Source organism: Lissotriton helveticus, chromosome 2_1 (genome assembly GCF_964261635.1).
Source record: "Lissotriton helveticus chromosome 2_1, aLisHel1.1, whole genome shotgun sequence".
NCBI classification, from domain to species: Eukaryota; Metazoa; Chordata; class Amphibia; order Caudata; family Salamandridae; genus Lissotriton; species Lissotriton helveticus.
The window spans coordinates 1,100,923,588-1,100,949,307 of NC_136059.1; the positions used below are offsets into that span (position 1 = coordinate 1,100,923,588).

The 25,720-nt window shown below is 48.1% G+C and overlaps 1 protein-coding gene across 4 annotated transcripts in view; it reads right to left on the reverse strand.

Annotated features, from left to right (window-relative positions):
- The window catches only part of PSIP1 (PC4 and SRSF1 interacting protein 1), a 546,371-nt gene that overhangs the window by 220,149 nt on the left and 300,502 nt on the right, over positions 1-25,720 (reverse strand). For all 4 annotated transcript variants that reach the window (XM_078675914.1, XM_078675912.1, XM_078675916.1 and 1 more), the window contains one exon: positions 4,398-4,515. In XM_078675914.1, coding sequence (XP_078532040.1) covers positions 4,398-4,515 — 118 coding nt within the window. The remainder of the gene's footprint in view (positions 1-4,397; positions 4,516-25,720) is intronic.

The following is a 25,720-nucleotide window of genomic DNA, read 5'->3' on the forward strand; positions in this document are numbered from 1 at the left end:
TGGAGTAGTGGGAGTACTTGTTGCAGAGTGATCATATGGAAATAATCTGAGAGTATGTATTGGTTCAACGGTCTGAGGTCTAGTATTGGTCTGAGTAAGCCATCTTTTTTGGGAATGAGGAAGCATAGAGAGTATACTCCTGTCCCTTGATGTTGAAATGGGACTGGCTCTATGGCACCTTTTTGGAGCATGGAGAGCACCTCTTGTTGTAACAGCGTAATGTGGACATTGAACGGTGTTTGGGCGGTATGTTGGGTGGTGTAGAAGTGAGTTCCAGGCAGTAACCATACTGGATAGTTTGTCTCACCCACCTGTCTGTAGTGATAGCGCTCCAGACTGATAGGAATTGTGTTAACCTGCCTCCAACTGGTGTTAAATGGTCTGGAGGGAGTGTGAGCGAGTCACTGTTTGTTGGTGGCAGAGGCTCATGTGTTAATACCACCCCGTCCTCTGCCTTTGTTGTTATTGCCTCTATAACCTCCTCTGTTGGCACTCTTATAAAAGGTGCTTTGGATATTACTTTTGAATGAGGAGGAAGTTTGTGATGTGTTGCCTCTACCTGAGCCTCAAATGGAGGAGCGACAAAAGAAACTTCTTTATTGTTGAAACTTAAGTGCACCCATGGACTTAGCGGTATCCGTATCTTTTTTCATATTTTCTAAGATGGTATCTACTGCAGGGCCAAGCAAGAAATGTTGGTTAATGGGCTGGTTGAGGATGGTTGATTGCACTTCATTTTTAAAGCCGGAAATGCGTAGCCCCGCATGCCGGCGTAGTAATACTCTAGTGTTGATCGACCTGGCGGCTGTGTCCGCTGCGTCAAGGGCGCATTTAATGGAAGCACTAGTGATACATTTGCCTTCCTGTATTAGGTCTATTGCTTTAGCCTTAAAAGGTTCTGGCAGGTGTTGTAGTAAACCCTCCAGTTGGTCATAGTGTGCTCTATCGTAACGTGCTAAGAGAGCCTGTGTGTTGGCAATTATCCAGGTATTTGCTGCCTGGGAGGCCACTCTTTTACCGGAGGCTTCTAATATCTTTGACTCTTTGTCAGGAGGGGGGAGCATCTCCTGTCGTTTGCGAATTAGCTCGTTTTCTGGCATTTGATACAACTAGTGTGTCTAATGGTAACTGAGACTTAATATAAGAAGGATCTGTAGGGGCTGATTTATACTTTTTCTCAATTCTGGGATTGAGGACACGCGCTCTGGCAGGATCTTTAAAAATGTCTGGCGCGTGTTTTAGTACCCCTTTTAACATAGGAAATGTACGTACACTTTTCTCAGATGTTGGAAAGGTGTCAAATAGGAAATCCTCTTCTATTGGGTCAGTGTGCATGTCTACACCATGATACTTAGCTGCCCTATCCACTAGCTGGTTAAAAACAATAGTGTCCTCAGTAGGAGACGGCTTTGTAGGATATGGAGAGGTGTCAGGGATGGGTTGTGGATCATATGCATCATAGGGAACATTATGGTCACTCCATGTGTTATCTTGGATATCCTGATCTTCGGGTTCTACAAAAGGATCCTGAGGATCTTCCCCCAAGTTTCCTGTCTCATCATAACCTGAAGGTGTAGGAGAGTAAGGCACATAAGGCATGCCAGGAATGAAAGGAGGAGGAGTAAAAGGCATTGAAGGAGATATCCCAAAGTCTTTTTTCTTTGGAGGAACAGGAGAAGAAGTGTCCGTGTCCTGTGATCTTTTCTTCCTCTTGTAAACGGTTACGTGTCCTGTTTCAGGGTCTATATACAGATTAGATTGTTCTTCGCTCACAGGATCAGGATGGAAAAGTTCTTCCTCAACTGTCCGTGGCTTTGGCGACGATGTTTTTGGCTTTGTCGCTTGTTTATGGTGAGTCTTTGGCTCGAGGGCCTTCGTCTGTGGAGCTTTTTACGGTTCGACTGCTGTTTTCGGGTCGGGGACCTTTTTTGGGTCGACGGCTCTTTTTGGTTCGACGTCTTTTGTTGGCTGTACTGCCTTTTTTGGCTCGGCGACCTTTTTCGGATTGACCAATTTTTTTCGGTTCGATAGCTTTTTTAGGTTTGACGTGATTTTTTGGGCTCGACGACCCCTTTCGGCTCGAGGATCTTTGTAGACTAGACGGCCTTCTTCGGATCAACAGGCTTTTTTGTCTGATCTGCTTTCTTTAGATCGACAACTTTTTTCGGCTCTACTGCCTTTTTTGGGTCGACGTTTTTTTTCGGGTCAACGACCCTCTTTGGTTCGACGCCCTTCTTTGGATCGATGACCTTCTTTGGCTCAACAACCCTTTTAGGTTCGATGGCCTTTTTGGGAAGAGTGTGGCTCGTTCCTTGGGTATCAGAAGGCTTGGGTATGGTCTTCGGAGCTGAGCCGGAAGGCGGGGCCTCTGAAGGAGTCTGTCGGTCTCGGCTAAGGCCTTTAGGCGATGCTTCGACCAGAGCCTTGTCTTGAGGTGGAAGCGGGGTCGGGGCTTTGGTACTCACGGTTTGCCCCGGTGTGATCTGGTCATCAGAGTCCGACTGGTCCTCTACGGTGACTATTTCTAGGTCGGAGTCCGCCGCTTCTGGGAGTTCATGTTCGTCGTCGAAAATGTTCTCCGGTTCCGGTGCCCGCCGCTGCATCTCTTGTCTACCGGCCCTTCGGTTCCGGACAGTTTTTTTCGACCGGAACTGAGCACAAGCTGGACTGTTTTCCTCGCTGTGCTCCGGAGACAGGCACTTGTTGCATACTGTATGTTTGTCAGTATGTGGGAATTTGGAGTGACATTGTGGGCATTTTTTAAACGGGGTCCTTTCCATCGGCAGGAGGCCCACGTGGCGTTGAAAAGGCCCAACTGCCCGCGTCGACGACCGGATCGAGATGGAAAGTATTATCGAGTCAAGGGGTACCGAATGAGAACAATACCGTCAAGGTAGAAGGCCTTTTGGCCTTAGAAAGTTGAAAACTTTCGGTTCCGAAGTTGGAGATGGGGAATAGCATCCGAACTCAATGGTGGAGAAAAACAATCGGAGGATGGAGAAGATGTCCATGCGCACTGTAGTCCAGGGGAGGAGTCACCTATCTCGTGATACTTCGAAGACTCTTCCAAGACAACAAGGTGCAAACATCCGGATCCAACACTAGGCGGCGACCTATGCTAAGATATGAATTCAGCAGCCCACATGCCTCGAACATAGGATCTATGCTGTTGTGTTGCTTTGTGTGATATCTTCATATAACTGGGTTTTTTCTTTTTGTTTTTCAGTATTTATGACCATCAATGAATATCTTTTGACTGCAGAACAGGGGAGCACTCTCCAGTGGAATTGCTAAATTGTTGAATTCTCTGTAGGAAACCACAGGGCTAAATCAGAAAAAAATGAACAGGGCAGAACAGCACCACTTTTCATAGTTGTGCAAAGGTCCGCCTTCGTAAAGCTGTCCAACTCCTGTGAGTGGTCATTAGCGGCACATTAATATACTGGTTAAAATGACTAGCCCACCATTTACAAATTCACTCTTGTCTTTTCTGGTGGGTTAGACTTTAGTCAAACATTGCTACAAGGCTTGCACAAATTCTCTGAATTAGTTGTGCACTGTGCAATGTTTTAACGCTTTGGAGCAAAACCACCTTAAATGCAGTCAAGTTAGGAATATGCTAATCCTACATCTAAGATTTGTGCTCTACGGGCTGAAATGCATTACAATAGCCACTTCAGGAATTGCACACAGAAGTTATACAATATTGCACGAGCTGCCCCAAGTCTATTTCCAGTGGCGTAGAGGTGTTAGCTTAAGCATCTGCATCACATTTGTTTTGTGGGTCCACCTAAATATAGTGGTAATGTTTAGGCATAGCTCCTTCCTCATATAAAAAGTCAAGTCACTTTACCAAAAGACAGCTTTGTTTATGGAGTTGCTTATTATTTATTCAGAGGGACATGGTTTAGGACGTCTGGACGCAAAGCTGCATTGACGTTTAGCCATTTAGGATTAGCTAGATGGTACCCTCCTACAATGGCATAGATTAGGTTAGCATTTAGGAAAAGGCTGTCCTAATGTAATAGCAGTGTTCATAGTTTTCCTTTTGCTATTTGCATTATCACATATACAATTCAATGGAAAAGGAACTCTAAAATACTGTAGGGTGGAATAAGAGTGTGGTAGCACAATAATGAAAATATGTGATGCTGATAAATAATATATGGAACTTCTGACTAAAAGTAAATAAGGAAATGCATTTTTAAGGTACCAACCTGGACCATTACACTGATTGGCAGGACCAAGATTTTTGAACATGTAGAAGTTCTCACCAACCAGACAATGCCTGCAGTCACTTCATTACACAGTCATATTCAGGCACTGCAAAGATGTGTGTCACAGTCTGATGAATGCTGACTGATGCTTACATTTTATAAAGTAGCAAAACAACTCACATGTTGCTTTCTGGAGGAGGTGGCCTCACTATTCTTGGCCTCCCTCTTGGCTTTCGAACTTTGATCTCTGTAGCAGTTGAAGTTGCAATCGCAGCTGCAATTGAAGCTGGATTTGAAGCTAGGATTCACAGAAATTAAGAAACATTTCAGTTAGTATACCTGATACAGTGGTTTATTGCTTATATAACATAACATGCAACAATACTGCTGGCTTTCTCCTAGTCAGCACTTTTGGGTACCTTATCACGTGGCGGGACCAGAGGCTACTTTTTCAAAGAAGTTAAAGCCAAGCACGACTGCAAAGGAATATACTACTTACCAGTATGCATCTGTTCTTGGCATGTAAGGCTGCTGACATTCATATCTGTGCATAGATCGCCGCCTAGTGTTGGCTCCGGATGATTGCACGTTGTTGTACTGGAAGAGTCTTGGAAGTATCACGAGATAGGTGACTCCTCCCCTGGACTACAGTGCGCATGGGCATCTTCTCCATCCTCAGATTGTTTTTCGCCATTGTGTCAGAGATGGAGATAGTAAAGTAAGAGATGGCCATGCAAAATATTATGCTGCAGCTGCGACAGGCACCGGGGAGGAGGGCGGGTGATATGAATGTCAGCAGCCCTAAATGCCAAGAACAGATGCATACTGGTAAGTAGCATATTCCGTTCGAGGCATGTGGGCTGCTGAATTCATATCTGTGCATAGACTGTATATAGCAGTATCTCCTCTAGCGGTGGTTACCTGTGCCAGCTGCAGCAGTTTGAAAGAGTTTTGAGGACAGCCTGACCTACAGCAGCTTGCTGCTTTGCTTGCACGTCTACACAGTAGTGTTTTGTGAACGTGTGTATGGTAGTCCATGTGGCTGCTCTACATATGTACTCAAGAGGGATATTTTCTAGGAAAGCCATGGATGCCCCCATTTTCCTTGTAGTGTGCTCTTGGGGGTACGGTTAAAGTGCGTTTTGCCTTTAGGTAACACATTTGAATGCATTTAACTATCCATCTGGCTATTCCTGACTTTGATATGGGATTCCCTTCATGTTGTGGTGAAAAAGCAACAAATAATTGCTTTGTTTTAGTAAATGATTTTGTTCTGTCCACATAATAAAGCAGAGCTCTCTTTACGTCCAGTGTGTGTAGAGCTCTGTCCACATAATAAAGCAGAGCTCTCTTTACGTCCAGTGTGTGTAGAGCTCTTTCCGCTACTGACTGGATTTTGGAAGAACACTGGCAGTTCTATTGACTTGATTGATATGGAAAGTTGAAACAACTTTTGGCATAAATTTAGGGTTTGTTCTAAGAACTACCTTGTTAGCATGTATTTGCATGAATGGTTCTTGAATTGTTAATGCTTGTAGCTCACTAACTCGCCTGAGTGAGAGAATGCCACCTTCCATGTTAGAAATTGCAATTCGCATGAGTGTAAAGGTTCGAAAGGAGGCCCCATAAGTCTGGTAAGTACTATGTTTAGGTTCCAGACTGGGGAAGGTGGGTGCCTTGGAGGAATCACCCTTTTAAGACCCTCCATAAAAGCCTTGATTGCTGGTACTCTAAACAGTGAAAGGTGTAGTCTGTTTTGAAGGTATGCTGCTATAGCAGCACGGTGTAGTCTTATTGAAGAGTAGGCTAGGTTGCATCTTTGAAGATGCAGTAGGTAACATATAATGTTCTGAATGGAAGCGTCTAATGGGTTGATATGGTTATTGTTGCAGTAAATAACAAATCTCTTCCATTTAGCTGCATAGCATGCTCTAGTGGTCGGTCGTCTTGCCTCCTTATTGATGTTCATGCAGTCTGGAGGAAAGTTAAGGTATCCAAATTCTAAGACTTCGGGAGCCTGATCGCTAGGTTCATCTGATTGGGATCTGGGTGTCTGATTTCTCCATGGTTCTGAGTTAGAAGATGGGGTGCGAGGCGCAGCCTTTGATGAGGAACTACTGAAAGTTCCAAGAACGTCGTGTACCACGGCTGTCTCGCCCATGTGGGAGCAACTATGATTAGTGTGAGTGACTGTTGCCGCAGTTTGCGTGCCACCAGCGGGATCAGTGGTGTTGGGGGAAAAGCTTACGAAAATCTGCCTGACCAGTTCATCTATATCGCATTGCCCTGTGAACGCAGATGTGGGAATCTGGCGGCAAAGTACCGGCATTTTGAGTTTTGGTTTGTGGCAAACAGGTCTATATCTGGGTGTCCCCTACTGTTCGAAGAATGGCTGGAGAACTTGGGGGTGAATCTCCCATTCGTGAAGTTGTTGGCTGTGTCTGCTGAGCAGATCCGCTATTTGATTGTCTTTCCCTGGGAGGTGTTCTGCCAGGAGAAAGATGTCTTTTGGAATTGCCCACTTCCATATGCTCTGTGCTAATAGCTGTGGGGAGTGTGTTCCTCCCTGCTTCTGGATATAGTACACGGCTGTCATGTTGTCCGTCCGGATCAACACAGTCTTGCTGTACTGTACAGTTATTTTTTGAATGCTTTTAGAGCTAGGAATATTGCCAGCAACTCTAGTTGGTTGATATGCAGTTTCTTTTGTTGGCTTGTCCAGAGCCCTTGTACTGTGTAATGAAGTAGATGGGCTCCCCAACCTGTCAGTGATGCGTCCGTTGTTAGTACTAGTTGTGGAACCTGCTCTTGGAACAGTCGCCCCTTGGAAAGGTTTTGTGGGTTCCACCACTGCAGAGAGCGGTAAGTGCGACTGACTACCAACACTAGGTCTTGTAATTGTCCTTGAGCTTGGTTCCACAGGCGTGCTAGGCATTGTTGTAAGGGGCGCATGTGCAGTCGAGCGTGAGGGATGATAAATATGCAGGAGGCCATCATGCCTATGAGCTGCATGAACACTCGAACTGGCAAAGAGTGTTGTGGCAGGAATTTGCGAATGAGCATCTGCATGCTGGTTATCCTTGCTGAGTTTGGAGATGCCTTTGCTACTGATATGTCTATAGTAGCTCCCAGATATTGTTGTGTGTGGGATGGTTGTAGATGCGATTTTGGGTAGCTTATCGAAAAGCCTAGGCTGTGTAGAACCTGAAGTGTTTGAGACGTGTGTTTTGCACACTGTCCGTACGATTTTGCTTGTATTAGCCAATCGCCTAGGTATGGGAACACGTGGATGTGTTGCCTCCTGAGATGTGCAGCTACTGTCGCTAAGCATTTTGTAAACACTCTTGGAGTCGTGGTTACCCCGAAGGGGAGAACCTTGAATTGGTAGTGTTGACCTTCTATTGTGAACCTGAGGTATTTCCTGTGAGGTGGATGGATGGGTATGTGAAAATATGCATCCTTGAGGCCCAATGTTGCTAGGAAGTCTCCTTGCTGGAGCAGCCGGAGCACTTGCTGTAGTGTGATCATATGTAAGTGCTCCAACAGTATGTATTGATTTAGGGGTCTGAGGTCCAATATTGGTCTGAGTGAACCGTCCTTCTTGGGAATAAGGAAGTATAGTGAGTATACTCCTGTCCCTTGGTGTTGGAAAGGGACTGGCTCTTTGGCCCCCTTTTCCAGCATGCATCTCACCTCTTGTTGTAGCAGGGTGATGTGTTCCCTGGACATAGGACGGTGCCTGGGTGGTATATTTGGTGGGGTAGAGGTGAGTTCTAGGCAATAGCCATACTGGATAATTTGTCTCACCCACCTGTCTGTGGTACTCGAGTTCCAGACAGGTAGGAACTGTTGGATTCTGCCTCCGACCGGTGTTAAATGGTCAGGAGGTAGTGTGATGAAGTTACTGTTTTTTGGCAGTGGAGGCGCCGGTGTTATTGCTTCCACGTTCCTTATTATTGTTGCCCCTATAACCTCCTCTGTTGGAGTTCTTGTTAAAGGAACCTTGTGTGTTGCTTTTGTATGTAGATGAGGTTTGTGAAGTATTGCCTCGTGTAGCTGCTCTGTATGAGGAGCGTTGAAAGGAACCCCTGTGTTGTTGAAACTGCAATGCACCCATTGATTTTGCGGTTTCCGTATCCTTCTTCATTTTGTCTAAAATGGTGTCGACAGCAGGCCCGATAAGGAAGTCTTGATTGACTGGTTGGTTAAGAATGGTGGATTGCACCTAATTCTTAAAGCCAGAAATGCCTAGCCATGCATGTCTTCGTAATAGTACGCTCGTGTTAATGGACATAGCTGCAGTGTCTGCTGCGTCAAGCGCGCATTTAATGGAGGCGTTTGTAATAAATTTTCCCTTCTGTATGCGGTCAGTAGCTTGTGCCTTGAAAGGCTCAAGCAGGTGTTGCATCAGACTTTCAAGCTGGTCGTAGTGTGCCCTGTCGTAACGAGCTAGTAAAGCTTGCGTATTTGCAATTCTCCATGAATTGGATGCCTGGGATGCTACTCTTTTACCCGAGGCCTTTAGAATTTTGGACTCTTTATCAGGAGGTGGAGATTCTCCTGTTGTCTGTGAGTTGGCCCGTTTGCGTGCGTTGGCCACCACCAGTAAATCTAATGGCAACTGGCCTCTGATATAAGTTGGGTCTGTAGGGGCCGCTCTATATTTCTTTCCAATCCTGGGATTGATTACACGTGCTTTGGCTGTATCTTTAAATATGTCTGGCGCGTGTTTTAGGACCCCTTTCAACATAGGAAGTGTTCTGACATTTTTCTCAGTAGTAGGGAATGTGTCAAATAAAAAGTCCTCTTCTATAGGTTCATTGTGCACGTATACATTGTGGTACTGCGCTGCCCTATCTATTAGTTGGTTGAAGACAATGGTGTCGTTAGTAGGTGACGGCCTTGTTGGGTATGAGGAGGTGTCAGGGATGGGATGCGTGTCATATGGATCAGTGGGCTCTACCCATGCTTCATTTTGAGGGTTAGGATCCTCAGGATAGTTAATATCATATTGGGGCTCTTCCCCTGTGTCGCCCTCATTGTCCCCAGAGTGAGTAGGAGAATAAGGAGCAAAAGGCGTAGTAGGCATAGTGGGATAGAAAGGAATGAAGAGTCTAGAGGGAGAAGTCCCAAAGTCCTTTTTCTTTAGAGGAATGGGGAATGAGGCTCAGTGTCCAATGGGCTCTTTCCTGTGTAAAATAGTGACTTTACCAGTGTCAGGGTTGATGTATATTTTTGCCTGATCCTCTGATGGCTCTGGGTGGAAGAGTTCTTCTTCCACTGTCCGTGTCTGACTTTTTTGGCTCATTCTTTTTTGGATCTACTGTTGCATTCGGGTCGACAACCTTTTTTAGTTCGACGACTTTTGGTGCCTTATTGCTCTTTTTCGGCTCGGGCTGTTTGTCCGGCTCGACGATTGATTGCGGATCGATTGCATCTTTAGGTTTGATGCGCTTTCTGTGCTCGACAGGTCTTGTAGGTTGACTGTCTTTTGTCGAGTCGACGAATTTTCTTGGATCGACTGTTTTTTTTGGAGCACTTGTTGTCGGGTCGGCACCCTTGTTTGGCTCGATTACCTTTTTCGGCTGGGCCACAGGCTTCGGTACGACGCCCTCTGTGTCGGCTACCTTCTTTGGTTCAACGACTTTCGGAGCCAGACGGCGGGGCTGCCGAATGATGTTTCGGATCTTGGCTAAGGCCTTTAGGCGATGCCTCGATCAGAGCCTTCGGTAACGGGGTAAGTGGTGTCGGGGGCAATGTACTCACGATTTGCCCCGGTGGGATTTCGTCATCGGAGTCAGAGAGGTCCTCGACGATGACGATCTCTAGATCTGAATCTTCTCCTTCTGGAAGTTCCTGTTCATCCTCGAAGATGTTGTCTGGTTCCGGTGCCTGTCGCTGCATCTCTTGCCTAGCGGCCCGTCGAATCCGGATCGTTTTCTTCGAACGGAATTGGGCGCAGGCTGGACAGGTTTCTTCCTTGTGATCTGGTGATAGGCACTTGTTGCATACTGTGTGTCTGTCAGTATGCGGGAACTCTGAGTGGCATTGTGGGCACCTTTTGAACGGGCTCCTTTCCATCGACAGCAGGCCTACGTGGCGTCGAAAAGGCCCAACGGCCCACATCGACGACCGAGTCGAGATGGAAGGCTTGATCGAGTCAAGTACCGAGCGAGAACAATACCGTCGAAGTCGAAGGCCTTTTGGCCTCTAGAAACGTTTTTGTTTCGATTCCGAAGTTGGAGTAAAGGAATAACATCCGAACCCAATAGCGGAAAAAAACAATCTGAGGATGGAGAAGATGCCCATGCGCACTGTAGTCCTGGGGAGGAGTCACCTATCCGTGATACTTTCGAAGACTCTTCCAGGACAACAAGATGCAATCATCCGGACCCAACACTAGGCAGCGATCTATGCACAGATATAAATTCAGCAGCCCACATGCCTCGAACACAGATATCTATCAGGCAGGAGCATGTCCACACCAGATCTTAATTCCAGCCATTCAATGTAAACAATAACTACCAGTCTCCCATTCCCACCCCCTGACACTGTGGGTCACCATATGGGGTCCCTGATCATTTTGATTCAGCCAGCCGAGTGGGTTACAGGCTGAACTGGAATTACAGGCCCTTTGCTCTGTGTTGTGTATTAAGAGGGGCACTGGCAGTGGTGCACCCATTAAGTCACTTGGTAAATTGGACGGCTGCTTACTCTGGCACAAAAAATATCTTCCCGCGTCTGGCCAAAATGATTCTCTGTAGGAATAACTCCGCAATGCTTTCATGGCTTTAGCAGTCTTGTTTGCCTTTTTGATGTCCGCTAGGCTCCTATCTACCTCTGGCCCAAAGAGATGGTTTCCAGTGACAGGCATGCTGATTTCAGTGGCCTGAACTTCATGCTTGAATCCGGACGTGCACAGACAGGAATGTCTGCTCATTACACTCGTCATAGCAAATTGCCAAGGTGCAGCATTAGCAGAGTCTAGTGCAGACTTAAGGCAAAAGCTGACTTTGTTCTGCCCCTCCTCGAAGGCCGGCATAGCTCTTTCATTTCTTCTCCAAAAAGTGTGGCATTATGCCTTCCATGTCTTCCCATTGTTGTTGGATATCTGTTGAGGAGGGCATACGAGTTGGTAGTAACACCATTGTGTAGCAGCTGCTCGCCATAATTTCTACCAGCTGCTTTTAGTCTTTTACTATTCTCGTCTGGGGGAAGGCCTAAAGTCCATACAAGACATTGCTCTTTTCCTCCCAGTAGACCCAATCAGAGAGAGTCTGACTCCACATGGGTCTGTGTGTTTTTTTGGACCTTGGGTGGATTCCCAGCATTTCTTTTCCTCCCTAGAGATAACCAGTTTGGCAGATAGGAGTTTCTGGCATACCTGCCACCACTGCTGCAAGATGCTAGGCTGCACAAGTAGAACATTATTTATTTATTTTATTTATTTTGAAAGTTTTATATAGCGCGGACAAGATCTTTGCAGATATCAGAGCGCTTTACATAGAGGGGGTACATGAGGGAGCATAGTCAGACAGATAAACCAATAGAACAAACAGTACAAATAGGTGGCTGAAAAGCCAATCATGTGAGTAATAAGACAGCTAATACAAATAAGCAAAGGGGTCAAACATGAGGTACAGATCGGTACAGAGTATTAGCAGAGTTCGAGATAATAGTTCAGGTGTATTTAGCCATGAGGATAGCTTTTACTTCATTTTTAAAGAGTGTAGTGGAAGAGATAAGCCTGGTTTCGGGAGGGAGTGAGTTCCAGATCCTAGGCGCCATTCCTGAGAAGGAGCGCTTATATGTTTTTTCCTTCCGGAATCTTCGAGGTTTCAGCAGAAGATTGTTTGTGCCTCTAGTGTTTCTAGCTCCGCCAGAGATTGTCAACTTCTGAGCGAGGTATCCGGGTGAGTTTAGGTGTACCGCCTTGTGTGTCATGCAGGCGATTTTCAGGTGTATTCTGGCTTCAAAAGGCAGCCAGTTCAGGGATTTCAAGTCAGGGGTAATGTGGGAGTGCTTTTTTGACCCAGTGATGAGTCTCGCTGCGGCGTTTAGAGAAGCTCTTAGGGGTGCGGTTGTAGTTAGGGGGAGTCCGCAGAGGGCGATGTTGCCGTATTCTATACGAGGGAGGACTAGTGCTTGTACTGCGTTTTGGAAGTCTTTGGCTGGGAGGAAGGGTGTGAGTTTCCTCAGCGTATTGATTTGGAAGTTCGCTCCCTTTGTTGCCTTGCTGATATGTTGCTGCATGTTGAGATTGGTGTCTAGTGTTATGCCTAAAGATTTTGCTGAGTCCACGATGGTGGGTTGGACATTGAGTGCGGTTAGGTGTTTAAGCCAAATTTGAGTGGTGGAGATCTTCGCTGGGGGTGAGATCAGAAGGAACTCTGTTTTCAGGGCATTGAGTTTGAGATGATTATCGGCAAGCCAGGATTGGGTGTCTCTGATCGTTGAGTTCAGGAGCAGGATGTCTTTGGGGGATTGTAATTTGAGATAAAGTTGGGTGTCATCGGCGTACATGTGAAAGTGTACATTGGATGCTTGTAGCAAGGTAGTCAGAGGTTCCATAACTAGGTTGAACAGAGTTGGGGATAGAGAGGATCCTTGAGGGACGCCTAGCGTTACAGGTATTGGCGAGGACATCAGGTTGTTGCTCTTGAATTTCTGAGACCTGTTGTGAAGAAAGGAAGTGAACCACTTGAGAACAGTTCCAGATAAACCCATTCTTGTGTTTAGTAGTTCTATTAAGTTCTCATGTTTAACGGTGTCGAATGCTGAAGAGAGATCAAGAAGGATGAGGAGGCAGGTGTCGTTTTAGTCTAGCATTTGAAGTGCGTCGTCAATTATGTGAGTCATAGCCGTTTCTCTACGGTGTCCTGCTCGGAAGCCTGACTGGTGAGGATATCAAATTGTTCAATGTGTTTAGTCAATTGTAGTTGTGCACATTTTTCCAGCAGTTTGGCGAGAGTGGGAATATTGGTAATGGGGCGGTAATTGTTGAGATCAGAGGGGTCTGCTGTAGGTTTCTTTAGGAGAGGTGTGACTTGTCCAACTTTGAGAGAGTCAGGTATGCTTCCTTGTTGGAGAGAGCTGTTGATAATTTTAGTCCAGAGAAGGAGAAGCAAAGGGGTAATGAATATGCTACTTACCAGTATGCATCTGTTCTTGGCATGTAGGGCTGCTAACATTCATATCTTAGCATTAGATCGCCGCCTAGTGTTGGGTCCGGATGATCGCACATTGTTGTCCTGGAAGAGTCTTCGAAGTATCCTGAGATAGGTGGCTCCTCCCCTGGACTACAGTGCGCATGGGCATCGGCTCCATCCTCAGATTGTTTTTCGCCATTGTGGCAGAAGATGGAGTGAAAAGTGTAAAGGATGTCCATGCTAATGATTGAATACAATAGTATATCTGCAGCTGCGACAGGCACCGGGGAGGAGGGTGGGCGATATGAATGTTAGCAGCCCTACATGCCAAGAACAGATGCATACTGGTAAGTAGCATATTCAGTTCGAGGCATGTGGGCTGCTAAATTCATATCTTAGCATAGAATACATAGCAGTCCCTCCATCAGCGGCGGTTGCCCGTGCCAGCTGCAGAAACTTGAAAAAGTGTCTTGAGAACAGCCTGTCCTACAGCAGCTTGCTGCTTGGAATGTACATCAACACAGTAGTGTTTTGTAAAGGTATGTGGTGTAATCCACGTGGCTGCTCTGCAAATATCCTCTAAAGGAATGTTTCCTAGGAAAGCCATGGATGCCCCCAATTTGCGTGTGGAGTGCGCCCTTGGGGGTATCGTTAAAGTGCGCTTGGCCTTTTGATAACATATTTGGATGCACTTAATCCACCTGGCTATTCCTGCTTTGGAAATAGGGTTGCCTTTGTGTTGTGGTGAGAAGGCAACAAAAAGTTGTTTTGTTTTCCTAAAGTGTTGTGTTCTGTCAATGTAGTACATCAACGCCCTCCGTACGTCTAACGTATGGAGCATTCTTTCCGCCACCGTTTGTGGGTTTTGGAAGAATGCCGGTAAGTCAATAGTTTGGTTGAGATGAAACTGTGACACCACCTTCGGAAGGAATTTGGGGTTAGTACGTAGTACTACCCTATTTGGATGAATCTGAATGAACGGCTCTTGGATTGTGAGCGCTTGCAGCTCACTAACACGCCTCAGTGACGTAATAGCAATTAGGAAAGCCACTTTCCACGTTAGGAACTGGAGTTCACACGAGTGCAGTGGTTCAAATGGTGGTCCCATTAGTCTGGTGAGGACCACATTGAGGTTCCACACCGGAGCTGGCGGTGTTCTTGGGGGAATGACTCGTTTTAGACCTTCAAGGAAAGCTTTGATGGCCGGCACTCTGAAGACAGAGAGGTGCTGCCTATTCTGAAGATATGCTGCGATGGCGGATAGATGTATCCGAATGGAAGTGTACGCTAGATTGCACTTGTACAGATGTAGCAGATAACAAATGATGTTAGGGATAGATGCATCTAGCGGGGTGATGTAATTAGCCGTACAGTAAATGACAAAACGCTTCCATTTTGCAGCATAGCATGCTCTGGTAGTTGGCTTCCTTGCCTCCTTGATGATGTTCATGCATTCTGGAGGTAAGTTAAGGTATCCGAACTCTAGGACTTAAGGAGCCAGATCGCCAGGTTGAGCTGTTGCGGATCTGGATGCTGAATTTCTCCATGGTCCTGCGTCAAAAGTCTGGGCGTGAGGCGCAGTCTTTGATGCGGTAACACTGACAGTTCGAGGAACGTGGTGTACCATGCTTGGCGCGCCCACGTTGGAGCAACTAGGATGAGAGTCATCGCGTGCTGCCTTAGCTTTCTTGCCACCAGCGGTATCAGAGGGGCTGGCGGAAAAGCGTACGCAAATTTGCCTGACCAGTTCATCCATATCGCATTCCCCTGCGACTGTGGGTGAGGGAACCTGGCGGCAAAGTGTTGGCATTTTGCGTTTTCTTTTGTTGCAAACAGGTCTATCTCCGGATGACCCCACTGCTGGAAGTACGGGTGGAGTACAGATGGGTGTAACTCCCACTCGTGCATTTGATGGCTGTGTCTGCTGAGCAGATCCGCCATTAGATTGTCCTTGCCCGGGAGGTGTTCTGCCATGAGGAAGATGTTCCTCTGAATGGCCCACTTCCACATGCCCGGAGCCAGATGAGACAGCTGTGGCGAGGGGGTGCCCCCCTGCTTTTGAATGTAGTACATCGCGGTCATGTTGTCCGTCCGGACCAACACTACCTTGTTGCACAGATGTACAATGAAGGACTTGAGTGCCATGAAGATTGCCATCAGTTCCAGATAGTTGATGTGCATCTTCTGTTGCTGCGTCGTCCATAGTCCCTGCACAGTGTAATTGAGCAGATGAGCTCCCCATCCCTGGAGAGATGCGTCCGTTGTCAGGGTAATCTGTGGCACTGGCTCCTGGAACAGTCGGCCCTTGCAAAGGTTGTGTGGAGTCCACCAATGCAGAGAGTCGTATGCCCGACTGGTAACCAACACTAGGTCTGTTAATTGTCCCTGAGCCTGTGTCCACTGATTTGCTAAGCACTCCGGGAGCGGGCGCATATGTAGCTGTGCGTGAGGGACTATGAAGATGCAGGAGGCCATCATGCCTATCAACTGCATGAACACTCTCGCTGGAAGTGAGTGTTGTGATCTGAACTTCTGGATCAGAGACTGCATGCTGTCTATCCTGACTTGGTTTGGTTGAGCCACGGCTGTCAGGGTATTGATCGTCGCGCCTAGAAACTGCCGGACATGCTCCGGTTGAAGGTGCGACTTTGGGTAGTTCAACGAGAAACCTAGATCGTGAAGGAGGTGAATGGTAGTCGACATGTCCGCGGCACACTGTTGTTCTGACTTGGCTTGAACGAGCCAGTCGTCCAGGTAGGGGTAGACATGGATGCCCTGCCTCCTGAGGTGCGCCGCTACTGTCGCCAGACACTTTGTAAACACCCTTGGGGCTGTGGTGACTCCGAAGGGTAGGACTTTGAACTGATAATGTTTGCCTTGGATAGTGAACCTGAGGTATTTTCTGTGGGACGGGTGTAGTGGTATGTGGAAATAAGCATCCTTGAGGTCTAAGGTTGCTAAGAAGTCCCCCTGGTTTAATAAGGGAAGAATCTGTTGCAGTGTGAGCATATGGAAATGTTCTGACAGTATATACAGGTTTAGGGGACGTAGATCCAGAATGGGTCTGAGAGATCCGTCCTTCTTTGGGATAAGGAAGTACAGGGAATACACCCCTGTGCCTTCCTCCTCCACTGGCACGAGCTCGATTGCGCCTTTTTGCAGCATCACCACTACCTCCTGCTGCAATAAGTGCAAGTGCTCTGCGGACATAGGCCTTTGCCTTGGCGGGATGTTGGGTGGAGTAGATTTCAACTCTAGGCAATAACCATACTGGACTAGTTGACGCACCCACCTGTCTGTGGTGATGTTTCTCCAGACGGGCAGGAACTGCTGCAGTCTCCCCCCGACAGGTGTTAAGTGGTCGGGGGGCAGTGACAGAGAGTCACTGTTTGCTTGGGGTAGAGGAGCGGGAGCTGTTGTTTCCTCTGCCGCGACCTCTGTTGCTGTTATTTCTGTAACCTCCCTTGTTCTGTTTTGTGAACGAGGATTGTGCTCCACCTTTTGAGAATTGAGATTGTTGACCCATTTGTCCTCTGGTGACTCCACGTGCACCTGAGCGACGAAAATTGTTGCCACGAAACTGTTGTGACTGTAGGGCCCCCATGGACTTAGCAGTTTGTGTCCTTTTTTATCTTTTCGAGGGTGGTGTCAACATCTGGACCAAACAGTCGATCAGGATTGACTGGCTGATTAAGGATGGTTGTCTGAATATCAGGTTTAAACCCAGATATGCGGAGCCAAGCCTGTCGTCTTAGCATGACGCTAGTGTTGATCGCCCTAGCTGCTGTGTCTGCGGCGTCAAGTGCACACTTGATGGCTGCGTTGGAGATCAATTTTCCTTCCTCTATAAGCAGTTTTGTGCCCTCTTGAAACTTTGGAGGCAGGTGTTGTACAATCTGTTCTAGGGTGTCATAATGCGCCCTATCGTAACGTGCTAAGAGTGCTTGTGTATTAGAAATACGCCAAAAGTTGGCAGCCTGTGCAGCTACTCTTTTGCCCCCTGCCTCTAGCACTTTGGACTCCTTATCCGGGGGAGGAGCTTCACCCGTTGTTTGGGAGTTGGCCCGTTTGCGGGCATTGGCGACCACCAGGGAGTCTAGCGGCAACTGTCCCCGAATGTATGCGGGGTCTGCAGGTGCTGGCCTGTACTTTTTTTCAATACGTGGATTGACCACTCTCGCCCTAGTGGGTTCCTTAAAGATGTCCGCAGCATGTTTGAGGACTCCCTTGAGCATAGGCAGTGTCTTTACAGTCCTCTCAGAGACTGAAAACGTGTCAAAGAGAAAGTCTTCTTCAACCGGGTCAGCATGCATGTCCACATCATGATTAGCAGCTGCCCTCTCAATTAGTGCATGAAAACCTGCAGAATCCTCTGTTGGGGATGCACGTGCACTGAATGGTTGTGGATCTTGCCCCACACTCTGGGTGCCTTGGTCACCAATGTCATCATATGCATCTGGATGTGCATCTGGTTCATTGATGGGGAAGGTGTATTGGTCCTGTTCATCATATCCCTCACCCTCAGATTGGTCTGGTGAGGGAGTAGGGCTTCTTCTAGGAGGAGGCTGGATAGGCTCTATCAGGTTAGAAGCGTCCAGAGGCACCCTTTTCTTCTTTAGTGGGATGACATAGGAGTCCAGAGGCTCCGAAGTGATCCTCCTCTTGTATAGGGTTAATTTGCCTGTGTTGGCGTCGATGAAGTGCTCCGAATCGTCCTCTGATTCGAGTTCTCGACCTGAAGGTGCACTTGCCGTAGAAGAATCCGACTTCTTTGGCGTCGATTTCGTGGAAAAAGCCTTCGGAGCCTCTTTCGGCGGCAGAAGGAAGAGAAGCTTACTCTTAGGCTTTGCCGGAGCGTCCGTCGGCGTTTGAGGCGACGGCAACGGAGCCGACATAGCAGCGGCCTTGTCCCTGATTCTCTGTAGCGAAGCGGCGATGGGGGACGCTTCACTCACAGTGTCTTTTGGCGCTGACTAGGGTGTCTTGACCTTCCCCTCGGATCCGACGTCATGGTGGCCTTTCTTAGGTTTGGACGCCGATGCAGTTGTCGCCGACCCAGAGTCCTTGGATCGATGCGCAGATGTGCCAGCTGTCGATCCGTGAGCCTTCGTCGGTTCCGCGTCCACTACGCGACCGACCAACGGAGTCCCAGGCGTAACCGGAGCCGTGCCGCTGGCCTTGGCGTGCTTAGACGGTGTCGCCGCGGTCGATCCGTGCCGACCACCTTTTGTAGAGGATCCCTCCTCTTGCGCCGATTTTGACCCCTTTGAATCGACCGGCTTCTTCGACTTCTGCGGACCGGAGGTAGACGGAGCCGATGCGGCGGCGGGTGCAGTAGTTTTCTGTGTGCCGGCCGCCATTTTAGGGACGCTCGAGTCCATAAGTTTCGTTTTCGGGTCGGCCATTTTAGGTGTAGTCGACACTGTAGGTTTCGGTTTTGATGTGGCCTGCTCAGCAAGTATGTCCGTGGCCGGGCCTGATGGCGGGGCCGTGGCTTGCGGCACGGGGTCTTGGGTAAGGCCGACTGGCGATCCCGTGACCCGATCGTGATCTTCGAAACCTTCGGGGCATAGCTCGTCCCCTGAGCTATCTTCCGCGGCCCCATAAATTTCTTCGACGTCCCCTACCTCGTCGACGTATTCAAGGCCTTGACCCGCGACTCCGTCGTCGTCCGCCGGATCCGCCTCGACCTCCGTTTCGGATGGGGATATCTGGAGATGATGACCCTGTTCATCTTCTTCTTGGTCGCCGAAGATGTTTTCTGGATCCGGGGCCGCTTGTCTGGCCTCCAGGCGCACCGCGCGCCGGAGCTTAAGAGTTTTCTTTGACCGGAACTGAGCGCAAGCCTTGCACTTGCCGTCGTCATGGTCCGGTGAAAGGCATTTGTTACAGACCGGGTGCAGGTCTATATGTGGGTACTTAGACCCACAGAGCGGACAGTACTTAAAACGGACTCCGCTCCATGCTTGAAAGTAGCGGTCGTGTCGCGATGAAAAGGCCTCGACGTCCGAAGAGTGAAAAACTCCGCTGAATCCGACTCCAAGAGTTGGAAGAACTCGAGACCGTGCGCAAACAATACCGACGCTATAAAATATAAGACCTTTTGGTCTTAAAAAGTAAGTTTTACTCGGTTCCGACAGAGAGAAGTCGAGACCGCATCCGAACCCAATGGCGGAAAAAAACAATCTGAGGATGGAGCCGATGCCCATGCGCACTGTAGTCCAGGGGAGGAGCCACCTATCTCAGGATACTTCGAAGACTCTTCCAGGACAACAATGTGCGATCATCCGGACCCAACACTAGGCGGCGATCTAATGCTAAGATATGAATTTAGCAGCCCACATGCCTCGAACAGTCTTTTACTGCGGTAGCAGGAAGGGGGTCCGTGAGGTGATTGGATGGTTTCAGGGTGCTGAGCAGTTTGCCAATTTCTTCTTCCGTGTATGTGCCAAAGGTTGACCATGTAGCATTGTTTTTTGGTTCAATGGGTGCTAAGCACTGGGGTTTGGAGTAGAGGCTTGCGTCAATGAGGAGATCGCTCTTGATGTTGTCAGTTTTTTGGATAAAAAAAGCAGCGAAGTCTTCACAGGAGGGTGCTTCACGCCGTGTTGAGTGGTTGGGGTTGATCCTTGGATTGTGATCTGATTAGCTCAAACAGTTTTCTCGGGCGGTTTTTTGCTTGGTCGAGCTGAAGGCTGAAGAAATCTGATTTTGAGCGTTTTATTTTCCTGAAGTAGGCGTTTCTCTTTTTCTTCAGAGCTTTTAGGTGCAGTGCAGAGGGAGCTGATCTCCAGGTGCGTTCTGCCATTCGCATGTCTCGTCTATCCTCATTGAGACTCCCGTCGTACCATGGATTGGAGATTTTAGTAGAGACTCTTTTTAGCTGCATAGGTGCGGCCTCATTAATTATTGAGGTCATAGCGTTGAGATAGTGGTCAGTCAGGGTTTGAACGTCCGTAGCGCCTGTCGGTGGGACTAGGAGACTGCGACTGTTAGGGGGCAAAGAGCCTGGGTTGAGTTTTTTCATGTCTCTTTTCCAGACTTTGGGCTTGGCGGGTTGAGCCGGGTTAACTTTAACTTTTTCATTGATGAAGAATGTGACAATATGATGATCTGACCAGTCACAGGGTTGGATGGACTCGAGTTGGATAGAGTCCTCTTTGGAGATGATCAGGTCGAGGATAGATCCTTTCTCGTGGGTCGGGCTGTTGCATATTTGGGTGAGGTTAAGGGCATCGAGGAAATTTTTAAGACTATTTACCACCGCGTCATTGCGATCGTTCCAGTGGAGGTTGAAGTCACCAAGGTATATTTGGGTGAGCTGCCTTCCGGCATTGGTTGAGATCATATCCATGATTTGTTGGGAAAAGGTGAGGTTGTCCCTGGGTGGGTGGTAAATGCTGTGAAGAGAGCATATCGGTTTGCCCTCACTAATAATGTCGAGGCAGATGTATTCCCAGGATGTTGGGGATGGTAGGGAGGTGGAATTGACTTTCCGAACAGAGAGGTTGTTCCTGTAGATGCATGCGATTCCACCACCTATTTTGCCTGATCTGTCGAGCCTGATAATGTGGTAGTTGGGAGGAACCAGTATGTCCATTATAGGTGACGAAGATTCAGTTAGCCAGGTTTCAGTCAGGATGATTAGGTCAAGGTCCAGCGATAAGAGGAGATCAGCAATGGCGGCGGCATGTTTCGAGGCCGATCTGCAGTTGAGGAGAGTGCATTTGAGACGGGGTGTGTTGAGGGTGGTAGAGGGTTCTAGAGAGAGAGAGGGACTTTTCTAAGGTTTTTGGGGATGGAGAATCTGCTGTTTAGTGTGGGGGGTCTTAGGGGATTTGAGTGTATCGCAGGAATGGTGAGGTGTGAGGTGATTGTGTGATTTTGGGGGGCTGGGTCATAGGAGCGGAGAAGGGTGAGTGTGTCGAGGTCAGAAGTAGGGTTGTGGGCACGACGAGGGCGGTTGTTGCGATTGCGAGCTGGGATTGAGGTCCGGTGTGGAGAGAGTTGAGTGAGAGAGTTAGTCGGAAGGGGGGGGGGACAAGTTGGGCAGGGAGGTGTAGGTGTGTGAGGAGTTGCAGGGGCGACGAGGGGGACGAGGGCGGTTGCTGCGAATAGGAGCAGGGATTGACGCCCGGTGTGGGGCGTGTTGCGTGAGGGAGTCAGCCGGAGGGGTAGGGGAAAAGTTGGGAGGGGAGGAGGAGGTGGGTGAGGAGTGTATGGGATGTGTGGAGAGTAGTTCTTTGATGATGTGCATGTCTTCTTTGATCTGAGTGAGGGTGGCCATGATGTTGTCCATCGTGGGGTAGGTGGTGGAGGTGGGGGTGGCAGTCAAAGGTGAATGACTGACCAGGGAGTTCGCGTGCAGGTGGGAGAGTTCTGGTAGGCTGGTGTTCGAGCAGGGCTGCGTTGTGTTGGTGTACGGGACGGTGTTAGGGAAGAGAGGTTTTGGCCGGGAGGGGTGTGGATGAGGTAGGGAGGAGGTTGGTGATATGATTGAGGGCATTGATGGTAGGCGGGGGGATCAGGGTGTAGGCTGGGAGACTGATAGTAGTGGTGGGGGTGCAGGAAGGGTAATCGGGGCTGAGAGTAGGAAGGGAAATGGGATTGGAGATGGCCCTGTTGTGGGGAGGGGGAGTTAAATTATGAGAGGAGGTGTGTTCTGCATAGTTAGTTAGAGGGTAATGGGGACTGAGAATGGGGAGGTAAAGGGAGGGATTTGTCGATGTGTAGGTCGTTCTGGTGCAGAACTGGGTTAGGTGTGTTGTGGGTGGGAGCTGAGCTGTCAGGAGTGAGAGGAGTGTTAATGACAGCTGTAGGTGTGAGAAGAGTGTTGATGGTATGTGTGGAGGTCCGAGGGTTGGTAGAAGGGGTGGGGGTGTGAGTAGTGTATGAGGGGGAGCGATCTGTGTCTGTGTTTGAGGCGTGTGTGGCAACTGCCTGGTGCTGAACTGGGATAGAGGGGTTGTGGGTGGGAGATGAGTCAGGGGTGGTAGGTGTGTCCCTGATTGAGTATGTAGTAGCTAACTGGCGCTGAAATAGGTTGGAAGGGTTGTGGGTGGTGGGAGCTGTGAGGTCATGGTTGGTGGGACTGGAGGAGATATGAGTGTTGGTCCGCGAATTGGAGAGGTGCTCTTTGAAAGTGGGAAACAAGTTGTCTAGTAGTTCCAGGTTCTTGTCTGTGGATTGAGATAGGACAATCCCGTTATTGTAAATAGTGATGGTGGCTCTGCCTGGAAAGAGATGGGATGGAAAATACAGTGCTCAGGGTTTCTTAAAGAAAGGAAAATGCTACTTACCAGTATTTGAAGACGCACCTGACATTATGCTGTAGATCCTAGCACACAACAGTAGTAGCTACATGACCCAGATGGAATGGCCAACTCCAGAGTGACCAGCACGGCTACTGTCTACATTGGACATACCTGCCTAACATGGAATGTTAGGGGGCTAAGAAGCCCACGCAATTGACCTACTTGGGTAGACAATATCCATATAGCATTTATAGGAAGCCGAGTTTCTGTTGCAGTAACCCACCCCCCCTTTTTGCCAGCACTTTGACTTGATGTGCCCTGGGTCCCTGCTAATCAAGTTTCCAGGGTCTGTGTTCTTTCCCCAAAACTGTACCTTGTACCCCCGATTGGGACCTCTTTGGCCACATGGCAGTCCCTTGTAAAAGGTACCATGGCCAGGGAAGGCTCCTAAGGGCTGCAGAACTTAGTGTGCCACTCTTAGAGGCACTGTACCTACACACACACACACACACACTGGGTGCAGTATCCCAGTGGTGATGGTACAGGAGCATGAGCCCCATACCCCTACAGTGTCTAAGACAATTCTTAGACATTGTAAGTGCAGTAATGCCATTAAGAGTATATGGTGCTGGGAGTTTATTACAAACTCCACAGCACCATAAAGGCTTTACAGAAAACTTGGAAGTTTTTGTATCAAACTTTTCAGCACATTCAACCCACACTGATGCCCCTGGCTACTGACCTCGACCCCTAAATCGGCCCCTAAATATAGTATTTAGGAGGCAGCCCTGAACCAAGAAGTCAGACAAACTACAAGAAAAAATGAAGAAGAACCGAACAGCCGTGCCAAAGCTAACAAGACAAGTTACCAAGAGGAGGACGCCCACTGACTTTGCACCAGCCCTACTGGCAAGTCCCCACCTCGACCCTGCAGAAGCGACTCCGGAGTGTCCTGCAGACTCAAGAACCCAGAGAACCTCCCTGCCTTCAAAAGAAAAGACTCGGTCTCCAAACTCTAGATTTGTTCCCCCACAGACTCCAGGTCCAGCAAAGTCAGCGAGTCAGCACCACTCTACATCCGACACCGACGGCACGAGTTAAGAGTGGCCCAACACCACAAGGTGGTTTCCCCGGAGATACTGACCCGAGATCCGGCGACCCCTGACCTGTCTCAAACCGGAAGGTCCCCCTCAAACGCAACCATGAGCTGGTAAGTAGATACTACCATAAAAGGCACCCATGCACTAGACGCTCTACGACCTTGGGTGGCCCAACCGACGGTGCCTAACTAACCCCCAACATACCTCTCCAAGTGGTGTCACACCCAGAAGACCTTCGTCCCCGAGCCTGCAGTGTGTTTGCAAACCGGAGACTCCCCATTGAAAGCTACTGCGCGCCCAACGCCAAAATAGCACTCTGCACCCAGCCACCCTAGTGCCGTTGAGGTTGCATCTTTAGGTCTGGCTTTGCTCCCACAATGTTGTGGCCTGCTCGTAAGCAGCCACCAACCTGAGGCCCCCTATCATCTATTGGAGAACATTGGGTCTTAGCATTCTGCACCCGTCCGCCCCAGTGCCGCTGAGGGTGTAACAAGAGTGCATTCTTGACCCTGGGGTACCCCTGCATCTACCCCCAGAATACCAACACCCACAACCAAATACTTACCTTTGGACAGATAACCCTATTTTTCTCGATAGGATAACATGGACTGTTTTTCTGTGAAAAGTTTTTTAAGTGTGGAGTTGGAAAATCTAAGAAAGCCTTTAAAACTGTAACTAAATAACAAAATAACTTTTACTTTCCTGTTTACATGAAATGACCCAGTGCACTATCCAGGTATACTGCACTGTGTAAGAAAAGTAATCTGTAAAGTAATCTACTGCACATTCTACTAAAAAGGTCAATACAAAGTATATGTACCATATATCTAAAGCATTGCATTACTAGTAGCTCTACTGTAATCAAATCAAAGTGCATATACAATTCTGGTAGGGCTGGCCAAAGTTACATGGCCCACTTACCCGGCCATGTCCTGGATCACTGAGACTCTAGACATATTGTTAACGTGTGGCGGTGGGCGTAGACTGGTGTCATTGTTGTAGAAAGCCATGAGGATGGATTCGAGGTCTCTAGCCCTTAGGACATGGGACGCCTAGAATGAGGATCTGCAGGTGCCGTTGCAGTAGTAGCAAGGCTCCGTGAAGGGGTGGGAATCTCATTAGCGGTTACGTCAGAACAGTGCCTACTGGGGCTGGTGCCACAGCGCGAAAAAAGGAAAATGGCCAATAAGTTATTACAGCTAGCGTTGGAGTTGGAGTTGGCCAAACGGTGGGTGGCCATTTACTGGATGGGTAAGCGGGCCCATCGTTCGTGAGTTGGATGAGAGATGTCAGAGGATGGTACCTGGCGGAGGAACTGCATATTAAAGCCTGTCGAATGGCTGAAAAGCTAGAGGAGGATATAGTAATCTGGAGAGAGCCATGTAGGGACTTGTTAAATGCAACAGGGATTGGCAGTGAGCAGGATGATGAGTCCGATAGTAGCAGTAGCATGTAAACATTGGAACTTGTGACAACCCTAATTGTGTTTGACGCTGGTTTTGCTGCTATGCCACGTAAGTGTAAAGTATATTTAACTGTGAAATGTGTTCAGGACTCGAATATACATAATAGAAATAAGTCGATGGATATCGTTTTGAAGCATTCTGTGTATGACCGCTCAGTTTTGGTGTAAAAATGTCATAATATTTCATAAATAAAGTTGTTTTTTTAAGTGCATATACAATGGCAATTCAAACGGTTTACAAACTACATTACTACTGTACAGTATTTATTGCTTACCTGTGCCAGGCTAGCTTGGTTCTAGAAAATAAAATAACTAAAAGAATATTTTTATACAAAACCAATTGGTCCGAAGTTCAGTCTTGTGATATAATTAACTGATCGAGTGTGTACAACAAATGCTTAACACTACCCTCTAAAACAGTCTTACTGCTCAACCACACTACCAGAAATAGAGAGTGAGATGCCATCTAAATTTTACCTCTGCCTACCTTTGGTGTTACACTGGACTCTGTACACACTATACCTTACTTTGCCAA